The 15753-nt window shown below is 39.9% G+C and overlaps 1 protein-coding gene across 1 annotated transcript; it reads right to left on the bottom strand.

The window, feature by feature from the left end:
* Window positions 1-10439: 10439 nt before the first annotated feature.
* Window positions 10440-13195, bottom strand: LOC147606563 (cytochrome P450 734A1-like). The gene is made up of 5 exons (XM_086792062.1): window positions 12889-13195; window positions 12468-12691; window positions 11501-11739; window positions 11029-11401; window positions 10440-10889 (listed from the first exon to the last, which is right to left on the bottom strand). Exons 1-5 carry the CDS (start codon window positions 13193-13195, stop codon window positions 10464-10466), a joined length of 1569 nt encoding a protein of 522 aa, XP_086648188.1. The 3' UTR covers window positions 10440-10463.
* Window positions 13196-15753: the final 2558 nt, after the last annotated feature.

Here is a 15753-nt window from a genome sequence, read left to right as displayed (position 1 = left end):
GGATCTATTGGTGGTTGATCTTATTGATCTTCAACGGAGACTCCATCTGGATTTTCTTATGTGATTATATTACCGGGTACTATGAGCTAGGAACTATTGAAAAGGCCCCTGAGTGAACAGGTGGTGAGCCTTTTGGTTGTTGTTGCCAATGATGCCATAGGTACACCGATGAAGGAATGATTGGAAATTAGAATTCAAGCTAGATATTTTGGAGGATTATGATTAGTGATACTATGGTTTCATTAAAAGATTATTTTAAAGAAAACTAAATCTGGGAAAAAGGCAATTTCATATTGGGTGTGTAAGTGGTGTGACTATCTTTTGAAGCGCTGGCTAGGGGGCATGGGAACTCTTTTCCCTGGTACTCGGGGCAAAACATAACCAAATTCTTGAATGGATCCTATCACTACAGTGGTTGGGCGGTTGGCTAACCCATGGGATTAGGCTGGACTGATGGATCCCTAAAATGAGACTCAATTCTGTTAAGTTACGATAGTTGAAGTAAATCCCGGATAACCCTTGTTCTATGGGAAAGAATCAACGGCTGTGCCTCTTGATGAGGAAAAAAGCGTTGGACTCTATGATCCAAGTGCAAGTCTTTTCCTTGATCTGACCATGAGACTTACGGGTTCAGTCGGATTTGTTTGGTTAGTGATGACCTTGACTACGTCAGAATAAAATTATCCTAGAGGAATCGCCTATGTCTATTGGGGAGAGGGAAGTTTTTCCAAGTTCGGTTTTGGAAGAACTGAGGGATTAGTCTCTTGTTCGGATATCCGTTGGGTGAGGCCCTGAGTGAGAGGCTCTGCGTGCTACTTCCACTGCTAGCACCTCTGAATTCGTTGCGCAGAGGGGGCAGGGATCTTTCACAATTGCTCTTGTTTTGAGTTGATGAGTGAGATAAGCATGGAGATCAAGAAAGTGGAGGTGCTTTATCCCAAGGAGAAGAGGAGGAGAATGTGAACACTCTAGTTTAGTAAGCTCATTAAGGAGAATATGAGGCAGCTACTCTAAAGCACACCTACACCCTTCAATTTCACAATAGGTTGTTGGTAGAGTAGGATGGCAAGTATACCCTTTTACCCCCAGCTAGGTCTATGGTATTTTACTTGAGGTAGGATTTTGTTAAACCTATCAACCCCACTAAGAGGACACGAGTGGGTTGGTCAACTAGGCCTTATCCATGCCAGTGGAGTGTGCCTGAATAAGACAATACATAGAAGAGCTAAATGAAATAGGTGAGAACAGTTTGAATAGCTCAGGAATAATGGGGTGGATTTTGGCCAACATTAGGTATTACCCGGGCCATGAGCTCCTCTTAGGGTCCAAGAAGATTCCCTTGACAAGTTCTCTTTATGAGTCATACATGGAATATGCATGTGATGTTCCTAGCTATGCAGCAGCTCTCCAACTACACGCGGAGATGAAGAAGGTAGGGATCTTATTCACCTTCCAACTATAGAGAGCAGAATGAGCATGCACCCATCCCATTGGGTTATATGTAGTGGCTTGCCTGCCCACACTAGCCCAGCCCGCCGCCGCCGGCGGTACTCTGACCCGAACGACTCACTCATGAACTTCGGACTTACTCACCCATCCGCACTGTGACATGTGTACTCGAAGCCTGGTCAAGCCTCATGTGTGTTATACATTATGCAGCATTAACTCTCCCTTAAGAAGAGTTTTCGTCCGCAAAAGCAAACTCTAAATAGTTCTTGGTTAGCGTACTTAAAAATTCCCATGTAGATGCTTCTTGTTCCCAATCTTTCCATTTAACAAGTGCCTCTCGGTACACAGTATGCCTCATGTTTCAATCCCTAAATTCTAGAATCTTTTTAGTTTTGTGTAGAATAGTTGGTGGTACAAGAAGTTCTACCAACCAAAGCATTAGGAGTAACTAAGTTCTCCTTTTATGGTCACCGGTCATTTGAAGTCTAATGACATGAAAAAAAAGGTGTACTCGAGAGCTCTTCGACAACTCAAGTTTGTAAGCTATGCTACCAATCTTCTTAAGGATTTTAAATGGACCACAATATCTAGGAGAAAGCTTTTGACACTTTCCCGTCCGAGAGTCTCCAAGTTTCAAGAAAACAAAGCCACCCTCTTCAAAGGTCACTTCTCTGTGGATCTTGTTAGCATATGTTTTTGCACAACCTTGTGCACTACGAATGGTATCTCTTGCTGCTTTTAGCATATCTTGCATGTCTTCAAGGAAATCCTTGACATACTGAATCTTCTCCTTTTGTAGCCATATGGCCATAGGAGTTCTTGGCTAGAAACCATACATTAACATGAATGGCTAAATCTACTCGCTAAATGTTTTGAAATATTATAAGCGAACTCCAAATGTGGTAGGTACTCCTCCCAATTGGATTACTTTTTACTAATATATGCTCGAAGCATGTCTTCTAGAACTTGGTTGACTCTCTCGATCTTACCATCAGAGTGTGGATGATCAGCTATACTCATACTCAGAGTAGTGTCCAACTCCTTATTAGCCTCATTGGAATTCTATCTATAGTACCTAGCTTAGGATAAGCTCTTGATACGTTTCCTTACTATGTTTGGGTTCAAAGTAGTGAAAGTATAGATTATCCTTTTTTTCTTTCTCATATTAGATACGTACATATTGGATATGTGAATTTTTTCAAAGATCTTTTGTTGGAGTTCTTCCTAACGAATTGATTTACCTTTTTTTAAACTGATCAGTCAAATGGGACTGCGATCTTTGCGTAGTCCTTTACATATTGTCCATAAAATCCCGACAAACAAAGAAAACAATTACTATTCTTCTAGGTTTTTAAGCTCCGGCCATTTGAGAATGGATTCCACCTTCTTTATGTCCATCCGAATTCCCTTGGTGGACACGATATGGCCTAGATAGTGAATCTCCTTAGCAAAAAATTCACATTTGCTTAAAGTTTTTCTAAGTAATTCAAACACTAGATGCAAATGTTGTAAGTGTTCTTTTTGTGACTTACTATAAATAAGTATATCATCTAGTAAAGGTCGTTGTGGCGCATTCATTAGGCCAAGTGGGAACTTGTAATGCCCAAAGCGAATCCTAAACATAGTCTTAGGAACATCCTGCTCCTGTATACGGACTTGATGGTAACCCGGCCTAGATATATCTCAATAAAATATCTGGCTCCAGTGAGTTGATTAAATAACTCATCAATTCTAGGCATTGGATATTTATTCTTAATTGTTATTTGATTAAGAATATGGTAGTCTATGCACATCTATATAGATCCATCTTTCTTCTTTACCAGAAGAATGGGCGATGCCTAAGGCAAAGAACTAGGTTTAATAAAACCCTTTTTTAAATAGTCGATCCGCTACTACTCCATTGTTAACCCATTCTTAGGGTTAAAAAGAGCTACTACCATTATCTTATATCAAGGAGTCCAGGTGGATACACCAAAAGGTCATACATACAAGATATGAAGTAATGGTGTCCAAATATGGTCCTATGGAATACTTATAGGGTGATTTTCGCTTCAAGAGCATGTGGTAGTAAGTTAGGATGAAGTCTCAAGTAATTTACTTCATAGATATATTATGAGAGTAGTCATTATGATAGCATTAGGCCTCTTATGAGCCTAAAGTGCCCAGTTGGCCATAGTTTGAATGTGAACACTTATGGCCATGTATATAAGTGAAAATCTCTCATAATACAAAAAACTCTCCCATTGTACAATAGAGTCTTACTCTTGCTGATCTCTCTCTCTAATGCATCTAGTGAGTGTGTGTGAGTGATGTGAGATGAGAGGAGGGACGAGTACACAAAGTGCAATGCGGCGGTGTGACAATGCTCGCGGGAGTCGTGGTGGAATTGCTTCTCAAGGAGTTGCAGAGCTTGTAGACCTCGAGGGTTATGAGTGTAGCCATTGGAAATATCCTCACGACAGCTACGGTTCACCAGGTAATCTCTTATTGGATGTGTTTTAATAGGAGGGTTAGTGTGAGCCATAACATTTTTTGGTGCCACTGCCGTGGAATCATCCCTTGGCATTTTCCATCATTTTTCTTTAATCTACACATTCCCCATTGCCCATTGCCCTCATTAATGGTTTCCCATGAAAAAGATGTGGATTTGATGGAGATTTGTGTGTGATTTGGTGAGAAATAGCTCTCTTTTTTGTTATGTAAAGAATGTTTTTTTGCTTAATCTTTAGCTTAAATTGTTGTTTTGTTGTTGTTGTTAATGTGGTTTTTAATGTTCCTAGGGCTTGCACATAGTATGTATTAGGTTTAGTTTGCAACCATTGCATCAAAAAATGCAATAGAATATACTTTTTAGTGATTTTTATCTCTCTTTAGAGTTAAACATAGAGCTAGAATCATTAATTTTTGTTTGATTTATGTGTTTTTTGTTTGAATCGTATGCATTAGAGTGTTAGCAAGCAGTAGGAGTAGCTTAATCATTGAAAACATTTCTTAAAAACATCAAAAACCTTTGAAATCAACTAATCTTCATTAATTGACTGCCTGGTTTTTGTCATTAAGGATGATTATTCCAATTCAAAGGTAAAAAAATTTAAAAAATGTGTTGGTCAAATTTGATCATATAAGAGGTCCAAATTAGTGTTTTTGGGTGTTTTGTGAGGATCTAGATGCATCAAAACATCTAATTGCATCAATTTCTTCATCAATTTGAGGAATTGGCTCTCTTTTTTGCTTAATTTTGCTGCTTAATTTTGCATAAAGAGAAGAGACTAAAATTAAGAGTTTAATTAATCTCTAATTATACATTAATTTACACATTAGTGGATGTACATAGCTAACCATTTTTATGCTCTATGTAATGTTGTGCTCAATGGTGTGAATTAATTAGTGATTAGTGGTTAATTAGAGTCCTTGATTAGTCTAAAAGAGGGAAACATTAGTGGGAGGATTAATCTTTGATTAATTTCTAATCACTTTTTTTTATAGAACTCATTAAGGCTAATGAGCATTGAATGAAAAGATGCCAATGAGTTATCAAATTGTCCATTTTGGGAGTCATTTATGAAGGGTATAAGAGTGTGTCATAAAAGGGTTGACTTTTTTGATTCCCACTTACCTTTTTTTTTGGAAAATACCTATGTCTCCCCAATTTAAAATTCAAAAAATATTCCCCCCAAACAAGGAAATTCTAATTCCCCACTAGAATTTAAAAAAACACTTTCACACCTTAAGGCCTCACATAAAAAAAATCGGATGTTTTCACACATTAAGATTTCACGTCGTGAATCGTTACCTGCACTTTCACGTTGTGAAATAGTCCTTGCAAAAAAAAATCATATGTTTTTACGCGTTAAGGTTTCACGTCATGAACCGTACTTGTACTTTCACATCATGAAACAGTCTTCGCAAAAAAATAAAAAAAATAAAAGTTGATAAAATTCGTGAAGTCCATTTCACGTCGTGAACTGCACCCTGTTGGTTCACGTCGTGAAAGGGGGTCCATCGGCACTCTGGAAAATAGCCCTGTTTGGAGGCTCGTATCTCCTAAACTGTGAACCTCATCATGGATGCGCTCTAGTGCTCATCGAAAAAGCAGACATCGAGCTCTTTGAAAAAATTGGTCTTGAGCATTCGAGGGAAAAATCCAACATTTTGGCCTTTGACCAGTAGCCTCAAAATTCAACCCAAAAATTGAGGCAAAAATGGTCCTTAAAGCACTAAAAATCACCCAAAATAGTGTGAAAACAATTGCAAACCATATTCGGACTACTTTTTGAGGGTCTAAACGACAAAATCACAAAAAACTCAGAGAGACAAAGTTGTAGTACTCCAAAAATACTACAACTCTCTCATACAGGGTTTTTCCAGATTCCTTATGGAACACCTTCAAAAATGGGAAACGAAACAAGGAAAGTCTTCCTGGAAAAAAAATTCATCTTCAGACAGTGATGGAAAATAGGTTTTGAGACCTCCTCTTCCATCTAGGATGCTACTAGCATGCATTTTTTTCGAAAAAAATCTCAGGTTGTTCACGTGCGTGTAGCGCCTTAGCTAATTAGAGAAAACAAACACTCGTTTGACCCATCAAAGAGTATGCTAGGCCTCTTGAGGCTGTAAGGGACTTTAAGGAAACCTAAAAAGAAAAAAAAATTGTGCTTGCTCATTAAAGGAGCAATTGGTAGCGTCAAGACATGGTGACGATAGTGGGACTTCGTGGGCCGACACCCTCACTGAACCCAATGGCTGACATCTTCGAGCCATTTAGATCCACACCCCAACTATAACTCCCAATACCATTTTCCATGCCAACAAAAGCATGTCATTAGGTTTTACATCCTCTGTCACCTCAATCCCACCGAGCTTTGGTACTTTTCCTAACGTTCCCACAAATCCTATAGGTACCAACTCTCTTCAACCCCTAGATGCTCATACCTTGGACAGACTGACTAATCTAGGAAGGGGGGTTGCCCAAGGACTAAGTGAGTCCCTACCCACAAGAGCACGCACTCGCGGCCTCAGTGACCCATACAAAAACACAGTCGTACATATTGCCAAAATCATGGGCAAATATGATGGAACAATTGATCCTGTTCAATTTATACAAATGTTTGAATAGAGATGCGAAGCCTTTGGAAATCCAAACTGCCACGTTGATGGCGGTGATCAAGACGAACTTCATCCAGTGCAATCACTAAGACCATCCTAATCCCCATTGTGTGTACACAACACCTATTCTTCTATACTACATATATTGCAAAACTTTTGGTCTCATGACACATCCCAATGTCCCAATTCATCTACAATTAACGCAAAACCTCCATCTCCCATTCACCAATATTTAATTTCAAAGGGTAGAAACTGCTCAGGAAGTAGCTAAGCAAACACTTCAGTGTTTTTATTATCATGGACCGCACAAGGTGGCAGATTGCACAGTTTAGAATACTTCCATGCCCACAATCACTGACACCTTGCAACCCTGATGTGAATGATGTGGCATCGATCACATATTCCAAGATTGCCCAAGGCAAGTTCCTTCCCTATAACTTGTCTCACAAAATACAACTCTTAACATCTTAAGTGTGCAAAACGAGAAATTATCCATAGTACCCTTGAATGTGCTTACAAGCAAATGGCACGAGAAACAATAAAAAATAATGCAAAAGAAAACACTTCAAAATGGGTAGAAGAACATGCTTTAAAGCAAAAACCAAAAGAGAAAGCAAAACCTTCTAAACCTAAGAAAAACAAGGGGCAACAAACTGTCGACACCAAGTTTGACTTAAATAAAGGATAGGAAAAAGGAGCATGTTAAGGACATAAACCCAAAGGAGCCAAAAGCTACACATGATGGTAAAAGCCTCCACCTCACAAGCTACCACTCAAACCACAAAACACATGGGTAAGACAGAGAGCAAAAAAGCAAAAAGGAAAGTTTGTTCTCGTCGCATGAGCAAACATAATGAAAACTTGACGATCCAACAAAAGTCAGAAAATGATACAAGTTCTAGTACGTCACTTAGTAAGGATGAAACAAGTTTTGATTCATCATCCAATGCACCAAATAGACCAATCAAGAAACTAGAACCCGCCCAACCACCCCAAATTGAAAATCATGATCACATGACATATGTGGAACGTAAAAAGCAAGTTCAGGAGAGCATGGTTAGCATTGTTGAGTGTCATACAGGATCACTGGTTGTGATTGAACCTCATAATGCCAATTCTAAAAAAGCAACCAAAATACAAAACTTGGAGGAGTACCACTTCCCCTTTTAAGAGGAAGACATACTCTCTACTAGAGACAGATTGCATGAATTATGCGATTGAAAAAGCATGTGAGGAATATGATGAATCCCTTACGAAATTAAAGAAGTCTCTCAAATCCTCATTTGGAGGAGTGCTCTTCTCTCATGGTGAAGCCAGAATAGCATCAACACTTGCATCTTTAAAGGCTAAATATGAGTTATACCAAGACATCAAGAGTCACATAGAATAGGACTGTGAGGATTCACAAGTCTCCAAACAGACCTCAATTAGAATTTTCAGAGGGCCAATTGTGCCATTGTACACATTGGGTACTCTTGAAAAAGCTGAGAGTGAAAAAGAGGATGAAAGTGCATGGGAATATGAAACACAAACGAGATCTGAAGATGAAACAAAAACTGAAACATCCATGGTTCCACTTGAAGATTCTATCATGGTATGGTTGGATTTCCGTATAGGCAATGATGTTAAGTGCAAATGTGTATTGATTAGCCCTCGAGTTAGTTATAACATCATGACAATAGACACTTGGGTGTCATTGGGACAACCTAAAATCATCCCTAAAGACAATGGTCTTACAAGAGATGCCAATGGATAAAACATTGAAGTTCCAAGATACTTTAGCTATGCTACTCAAACAATCGGTGGAGATGTGGAATTTAGATTCCATGTTACCCCATATCTCCTTGAGTGTGATATCATCCTTGGTGGAACTTGGATACGTGTCTCGTTGTATTTAATTGATGAATCCATACAAACAATCACCTTGAACAATCCTGCAGGCATTATGCAATTGCTATTCTGAGAGGAAGAGACCTTGAAAGAATTCGAACTTCCAACATATCTTATGGATAATATCCCAAGAATTATGGATGGATTGGATCTTTCCAATAAAATCACCACAATCCAAGCACATATTTATCCACAAAGAGAACACAATCTCATGACCCTCGAGTTATGGGATTTGTTAGGTCAACCAACACTTACGGCTCATCTTGAAAGAATTCCATTTACACAAGATTTGAGCATGCCATGTTTGGGGTCCTTTGAATATACAATGCATATTGAAAATAACCCTCTTACTTTTAAGTTTTTTGTGGTTGAGTATGTGTTGGAAGCAGATTTGATATTAGGGCATAAATGGACTATGGCTGCCCAAGCACCTTTGTGCTTTGCTAGAGCGATAGGGTCATGATGGTCAACAACACAAAGTTAATAATACCATACTGCTAGGAAGATGATCCAACCCTAATGGATTTTTATGATGCTAAACGCAAAAAAGTTTCAAGCCTCTTCCACGGAAGCCCCTCTCTACACAATGACCTACTGTCTTCTGCATCAATGGTCTATCCTAGATAGAATCTCATGAAGGGAGCCAAATAACTAAATGTGCCAGAGACAGTTTTAGAACATAGTGAGGGTGAAAATGGGCTTGGGATAGTCCCAAATTGAGAGAGAGAGAGAGAGAGAGAGAGAGAGAGAGAGAGAGAGAGAGAGAGAGAAGTTGGAGGCAAAATGGAAACCACGTGCTACAAGTTTTTGCATGCCTCAAGGACCTGTGTCGCTTAATTCTAATCTAGGATTGCAATAAAATCCTACCAAATCAAAATGGTGACCATCATCACAATTTTTAAAAGCTTAGTTCAAAGAAAAGCAAAAGGGTTCAATTTATACTGTAACTCCTAAAACAAGATTTTGATCACCTATTAGGACATGATCAATCATCCTTCTTTCTCATGAAAAGAGAATGAAAATGACTCCTAGATTTGCCATTGACTTTGTCAATCGCATAGAGAAAAATGACTCTTAACATCCACTTTTCACATAATTTCCCCTATGTTATCCCGAGTGAGAGAATAGTTTTATCCATTACCATCCTCCGAAAATGCTTCTTCTATATGAACAACTTTAAGTGTATTATCTTTTTCACAAGGTATTTGCTAACCACTCTCGATAAGAGCCCACCTACACAAGAGGAATTATCTCATCAAAGTTCACGCTCATGAAAAAGAGGATTTTTAGATTTGTATAAAGTAAAAAATGAAGATCAAAATAAACATGAAGAAGACTCATATACCTCATATATATCCATGGAAAGTAGAGGCTCAACAACCAAGAGTAGGTGCAAGTTCATGCATAAAGTTATCACTCTAATAAACAAATCTTTGAACATAGAAAAACAATTGATCTAAGTTTCTATGATTTCTCTAGAGGTGAAGGGGAGCCTTGGCCACGGTAAAGGCTAGCACTAAATAAAACATGGACACACACACACACACACACGTGCCTGTGCGTGTGGTGCACGTGCCTATGCATGTTGTGCGTACGTCACACACAAAGAAAAGTTGTATACATCAGCACTTCTTGCATCTTTATGAAGTACATCTGAGCTGATCATGGAGGGTCTTTATAGTAGCACCAAGGTTTGGGAAAATAAAGATTCTCTTTAAACTAGAGTCGATTCAATTATTGATGAAGATGGTGGGGTAGGAAAAAAACCAAGCTCAAAGTAATTATCAAGTTTTAATTAAAATCTAGTGAAAGTAGTAGGAAGAAAAACACTCGTTCAAAATGGTTGAATTTCCATTCCAAAGGGGTCATGCAAGGTTGGGCAAAAGTAGTTTCCAAAAAAGGAAAAAAAAACACAGCAAGGTTGGGCAAAAGTAGTTTCCAAAAAAGGGGAAAAAAACACTGAGCAGCACACTTCTCCAGCAGATTAAGGAAGGATGCTGGTAGCCATTACATGAATTTTAGAGCTTTTCGAAGACGAGAGGCATTCCAAATTGGGGCTGCATGGTGAGGACAGTGGTGGGAGCATGGCGGTAGTTGGGAGAGAGGCGGAAACGGTAACGTTGTAAGATGGAGGAAAGCACCACTTTGGCCTCGAGCATGGTGAATGTCTGCCCTATGCAGCTGCGCGGCCCCATGGAGAACGGCATAAAAGCGCCAGCCACTGCCGTTGCGTTGGCGACGCCGCCACCAAATCTGTCGGGACGGAACTCGTTAGAATCCGCGCCCCAATACCGTTGGTCGTGGTGCCAAGCAATTATCGGCACTACCAACGCAGTCCCGGCCGGGATCACAAGCTTGCCGACCTTCATATCAGCGTCGGCTTTCCTTATCGTCGCCACTACCGGCGGATACAATCGAAGTGCCTCATTCAACACCATACCTACCTGCAAGCAAAGATCATTCACCACCCCGCTTGATTATGATTATCGAGACGTTAATCAGTTCAAGTTAGTGTATTTTTATCAGCTAGAATTATGAACAAAAACGTTTAGTCATATAGATCTGCAGACTGCGCCCACTTACCGTTTTCAAATGGTTTATGGACTCCGCTGTCGGTAGCTCTGTCGTCCCGCACACAGCCTGCACCTCCTCCCTCACACGCTCTTGCCATTCTGGGCTGCTTGCAAGCAGTAGAAACGTCCAAGTCAACAATGATGCCGTCGTCTCATGCCCTGCAAAGAAGAAGGTCTTGCACTCATCAATAATTTCACCAATCCCCATGCTCAGGTTCTTCTGGTTTCCCTGGAGCTCTCCCTTGTTGGCAGCCATCATCAGGCCAAGTAAGTCATTGCCAAAATGAGAGGAATGCAGGCGCTTCTCAATGAGTTGGCCAAGAACCTTAGCAACTCTGCTGTTGAGCTTCCAGCGGTACCTATTAAGTGCAGTTGGGAGAAACCTGCCCCCAAAAACAAAGCCAAAAGTAGGTCAAACAGCATTCTGGTGATTGAGAGCTAGAGCCATGAGGAAGCCATTGATTCTGCATGCAAGTCCTCACCTTGATCCGGGAATATATATGCTGCGTATGATCTTGTGGAAGAGGATCTGCTGCTCATACTGCAATTCAAACACTTGCTTGCCTTCTGCAAAGCTGGTCCCAAATGCAGTGTGAGCGATTATATCGGCTGCCAGAGTTCTGAACTCCTCATGAACATCTATCTCCTCTTCTTTCTCCACTCGTTCTTCCCATTTCTCCATTGCTGCAACCGTACATGCCGCCATCGTAGGGACCATGGCCTGCACATAATCCCAACCATGATGGCAGGCTCAATACAATACCATGGTATACTAAAACCAGGTAGATTGCGCTTACATTTGTCTTATTGAAACATGTAAGGGTCAGACCAAGCCACCTGTAGGGGGCATTTTCGAGAAACAATGAGGAATGATGTGAAAGGATGTGGAAAGATGGGAATTTCGTTTGGAAATTGTATTTGTATGTGAAACTTGTTTTTTTTAAAGATTGTTTTACGTCAAGAATGTTGGGGAAGCATTTTGACTATCTTGTGGAATGAAGTCATGGGGACCTTAGTGGAAAAGGTTGCAAACAGCTGACGGGAAGGACGTCTCACAAGATCTTCCGAGGTCTTGACCAGCTTCGGTTCGGTTAAAATGGTGAGCTTCTGGTACGGTGGATGATTAGGGGCCAAGGAAGCGCGAGCGCTAGAAGAGTTGTCAACTGACATCCATTTGTAGACTGGCTGAGCCATTGGCACACAGCCTTAACACTAGTGAATATACAGGGTTTCATGCAGAATGTGCAATGTCATATGCTATGTGTTATGTAAGCTGGCCTACAGTATGTGTAATGGCATATGTCATGGGATATGTGTCATGGCATTGTGATGTGTAGTGCAAGCATATGTCATCAGAATGGGTCATGGCATTCTTAATATTGCCATCAAGAAGTTACTGCATGCAGCATAAGAAGGAGAGCTAGCACACCCAATTAAAAGAGAGCTTACCTTGAGCTTCTCGAGGAAGAACGCTGGGTTCATAATGCGCCGATGCTGAGCCCACTTCTCACCTTCCAAAGCCGCCAGCCCATCTCCTCCCAAGTCTTTGGTATCAGGCCTTCCTTCAGGCTTCCTGAAATGCCCGAATTTGTTGGATAATATTTCCTTCGCCTGATCTGGTTCGGTGAGGGTGACACGAGCTTGAGAACCAGACCAATACACAAAGAGATCACCTGCGATGAAAGCAAACCATTAAGAGAGAACTTAGGCGGTGCTGTGGTGGTGGCGGCGGGTGCGTGCGTGCGTGCGTGTGTGTGTGTGTATGTGTGCGTGCGTGCGTGTGTGTGTCGGCGGTGGGGGTGTGTGTGCAGGCGCGCGCGCGCGTGTGTGTAGAGACAATCAAGTGAGCAAACGAGGCGAGGACGCTCACCATATGTTTTGGACCATGCGCAGTAGTGGGGCAGAATGCGGGGGACGATGTCGTGGGAGAGGTTGGGCAATGGCCGGGAGCGGGCGGCCCTGCTGAGGGCCACGAACTCAGGGAGGTTGCCATACAGGAAGCGGCCGGGCATGCACGTCACTCCTTGCGCTTCAAACGCACGCCTGATACGCCGCGGCCGCCAGCACATGGCCACCACCACGCCCTTCCACAGCGTGTATAGAAGGGGGGCGCCCAGCACCACCAGCAGCGATATCACTATATCTCTGTAGCACAGCTCTGGCAGCACAAACCCCATCGTCATAGTCTCTACAAACTGGCTCTCTTTCTGTGCTTTGAACGATACCTCCTTTTTATAGTGCCATCCCCGCCAGGTTGCCGACTTTTTTTTTTCCCTTTTAATTTGGATTCCTTTTTTAAAAGATGGAAATTCAACTAGCACCCTTCACTAGGGCATCCTTAAATTTATTTTTAAAAGAATTAAGCATTTCTTTTGACTTCATTTTGAAAGGGCATCCTTAAATTTATTTTTGAAAGAATTACGCATTTCTTTTGACTCACAAAGCTATTCGTTCCCTTATCATAAGAATTAAAAGTTCCAACAAGGGTTCCATAGTTGAAGGACATAATTTTTTGTGCCCTTATCATAAAAGTTACAACAAAGGTTCAGTGTTCACGGAAAATCCAAGAACTAAAAGGTGGTACAAGGAAGTAAAACAAATGGACTACAACTTGGTAGCATTCATTGAGAACCCTTTGGGTACTAGACCAGTGGTTAAAGTTTGGTCCAAGAAAGGGGAGGTTTTGGAGCAGTAATCAACTAAAGGGTGCACAACAGAAAGTCTTATGGAAGCTTGCATTCAGCTTGGGTATCAGATTTCATGGGAGAAATCCTCCTTTGTGTTTGAGGATGAGAGATGGGTATTGATTAATGATCTTCTGAACAGGGTTTGACTGTATAAACTGATGTATAAACATATGTAGGGCTCTGGATATTTTGATGCTAAAGGCTCCGGTTACTTTGATATAAAGGATTTCAGTTTATATATATATATATAACTATTGATCCCCAAAAAAAGAAAGAAAGTTGAGGGTTATATGTACAAAGAAAAAACTTCTAATATTCCAAATCCAAAGAAATAAATTACAAACTTTCAAATGTAACATTTAAAAAAAAGTGAAATTTTAAAAAAACTTTTTGAGATGTGATTGCAATAATAAATCAATTTCAAAATTAAAAATTCATAAGATGTTACAAAAACTTGAATTTATTAAAAAAAATTCAAATATACAAGTCAAAATCTTGAGTATTTATGATGACGTATATCCGAGTTATAAAACAATTAAGTCCAATATACTTCAGAACTTTCAAGTCCAAATATCGTATAGGAAAGACTTCATTCAATCTACATATGTATAAACATGTCTTGATGTCTTTGCTCCAGCTCTCCATAATCCAATGGTATCTATTAAATTAAAACACATAGGTGGAGGACCTTCAATAGATATTCACATGAGAACATGCATACTTTTTGTCTCCAAATGATTTCTCAACTTGTTTTTTATAATTTTTTGCACACTGAAACCTCTTTCACATACTGCAATGTTGCAACTTCTGTCAAAGAAAGTAAGGTAGGTTACTTTAGACGCCACACTTCATTTCTACCAATCAAACTCCTTGTATCTTATAGAGATTTTCCTTTCCAATCAGATACACCTTGTACCTTAAAGACATGGAACTCCTTTCTTAAAGATCTTTCATCTATCATTGCATGAATCTAGATGCCATCTACCAATCTTAAAGATCTTTCATCTATCATTGCAATGCCAACTTTTAGAGTGATAATGTTGAACCAATGTATCTAATTCAAGTGCCCCATAGCTCTTCAACACTTTGGAAGAAGGAAACCTAAGAGAAGAAAGGGGTCCATGTTAAAATTCTTCAAAATGGATGAATCAACAAACCTAATTTTTAACTCTGTGATTTAACTTAACTGTGTTTAAAAATTAAGCACTTGTGCACTAAATCACTACCAATTGCACACCTCTCTATCTAAGAACCATAATACATATCCCCCTTCACTGCCTTTTGCAAAGTCCACATCCAACTATGCTATCCACTAAACTTTAGTATAGATGGAAATCCAAATCCATCATGTCCCTGAATATTCACATTGATTTCCAAAGGACCAATATCAAACTCCAATCCAACATTGTAATTGTGGACCCTATCAAACTAGGGATGTTTGTCACATGAACAAAACAAGAGATAGAGTAGCTAAGTGATCAAGCATATCAACCAAGAAATGCAACATGGATAGAAACATGCAATTTGCAACCATCTTGTATAGCCTTGCATTCTCTTCTTTAATGTATAAGAGAAGAGGCTCCAAGATCTCACAAACCTTTATCACAACTTTGTGTCTATTAAGCCATCTTAGCTTATGAATTTTCTCTATTCTAAGATGTGGATAATCTAACTCTTCTTGAAATTGCGCTAACCTTATAGTCCTCTTAGTGCTTTTATTGAATATGCTAGAAATCTCATCTACTGTGGAGTCCATAAACTTGACATCTACAGATCATGTAAAGGCACCAGTCATGCATAAATGTGTCTTATGCGTAACATAATGTATAGTAATCATGAAAGAACTTCTCTTATGCGTTAATGTTCCATGCCCATTTGTAACAACACTTGCACCATGTGTTCTAAAGCTAACTAGCTTTGAAGGATCAAGATCATACAAAAAGATAACAAGTGCAAACTCTAATCTTTGTAGTACGATCCTTGATTTCCAATAAACCCAAGAAAGATAAGCATGGCTCAGAGTCAAGCATGTAGCTTGCATATACAAT

This window comes from Cibotium barometz, chromosome 57, assembly GCF_041138505.1.
Source record: "Cibotium barometz isolate CiBa-2024 chromosome 57, ASM4113850v1, whole genome shotgun sequence".
Taxonomy (NCBI): Eukaryota; Viridiplantae; Streptophyta; class Polypodiopsida; order Cyatheales; family Cibotiaceae; genus Cibotium; species Cibotium barometz.
Note: the sequence above shows the minus strand (reverse complement) of the source record. Positions and strands in the feature narration are given on the sequence as shown.

Coding starts and splice junctions, on each gene's coding strand:
- LOC147606563 (XM_086792062.1), bottom strand. CDS start 13,195: ATGGGGTTTGTGCTGCCAGAGCTGTGCTACAGAGATATAGTGATATCG. Junction 12,692..12,888: donor CGCATGGTCCAAAACATATG/GTGAGCGTCCTC, acceptor CTTTCATCGCAG/GTGATCTCTTTGTGTATTGG. Junction 11,402..11,500: donor ATATATATTCCCGGATCAAG/GTGAGGACTTGC, acceptor TTTTGGGGGCAG/GTTTCTCCCAACTGCACTTA.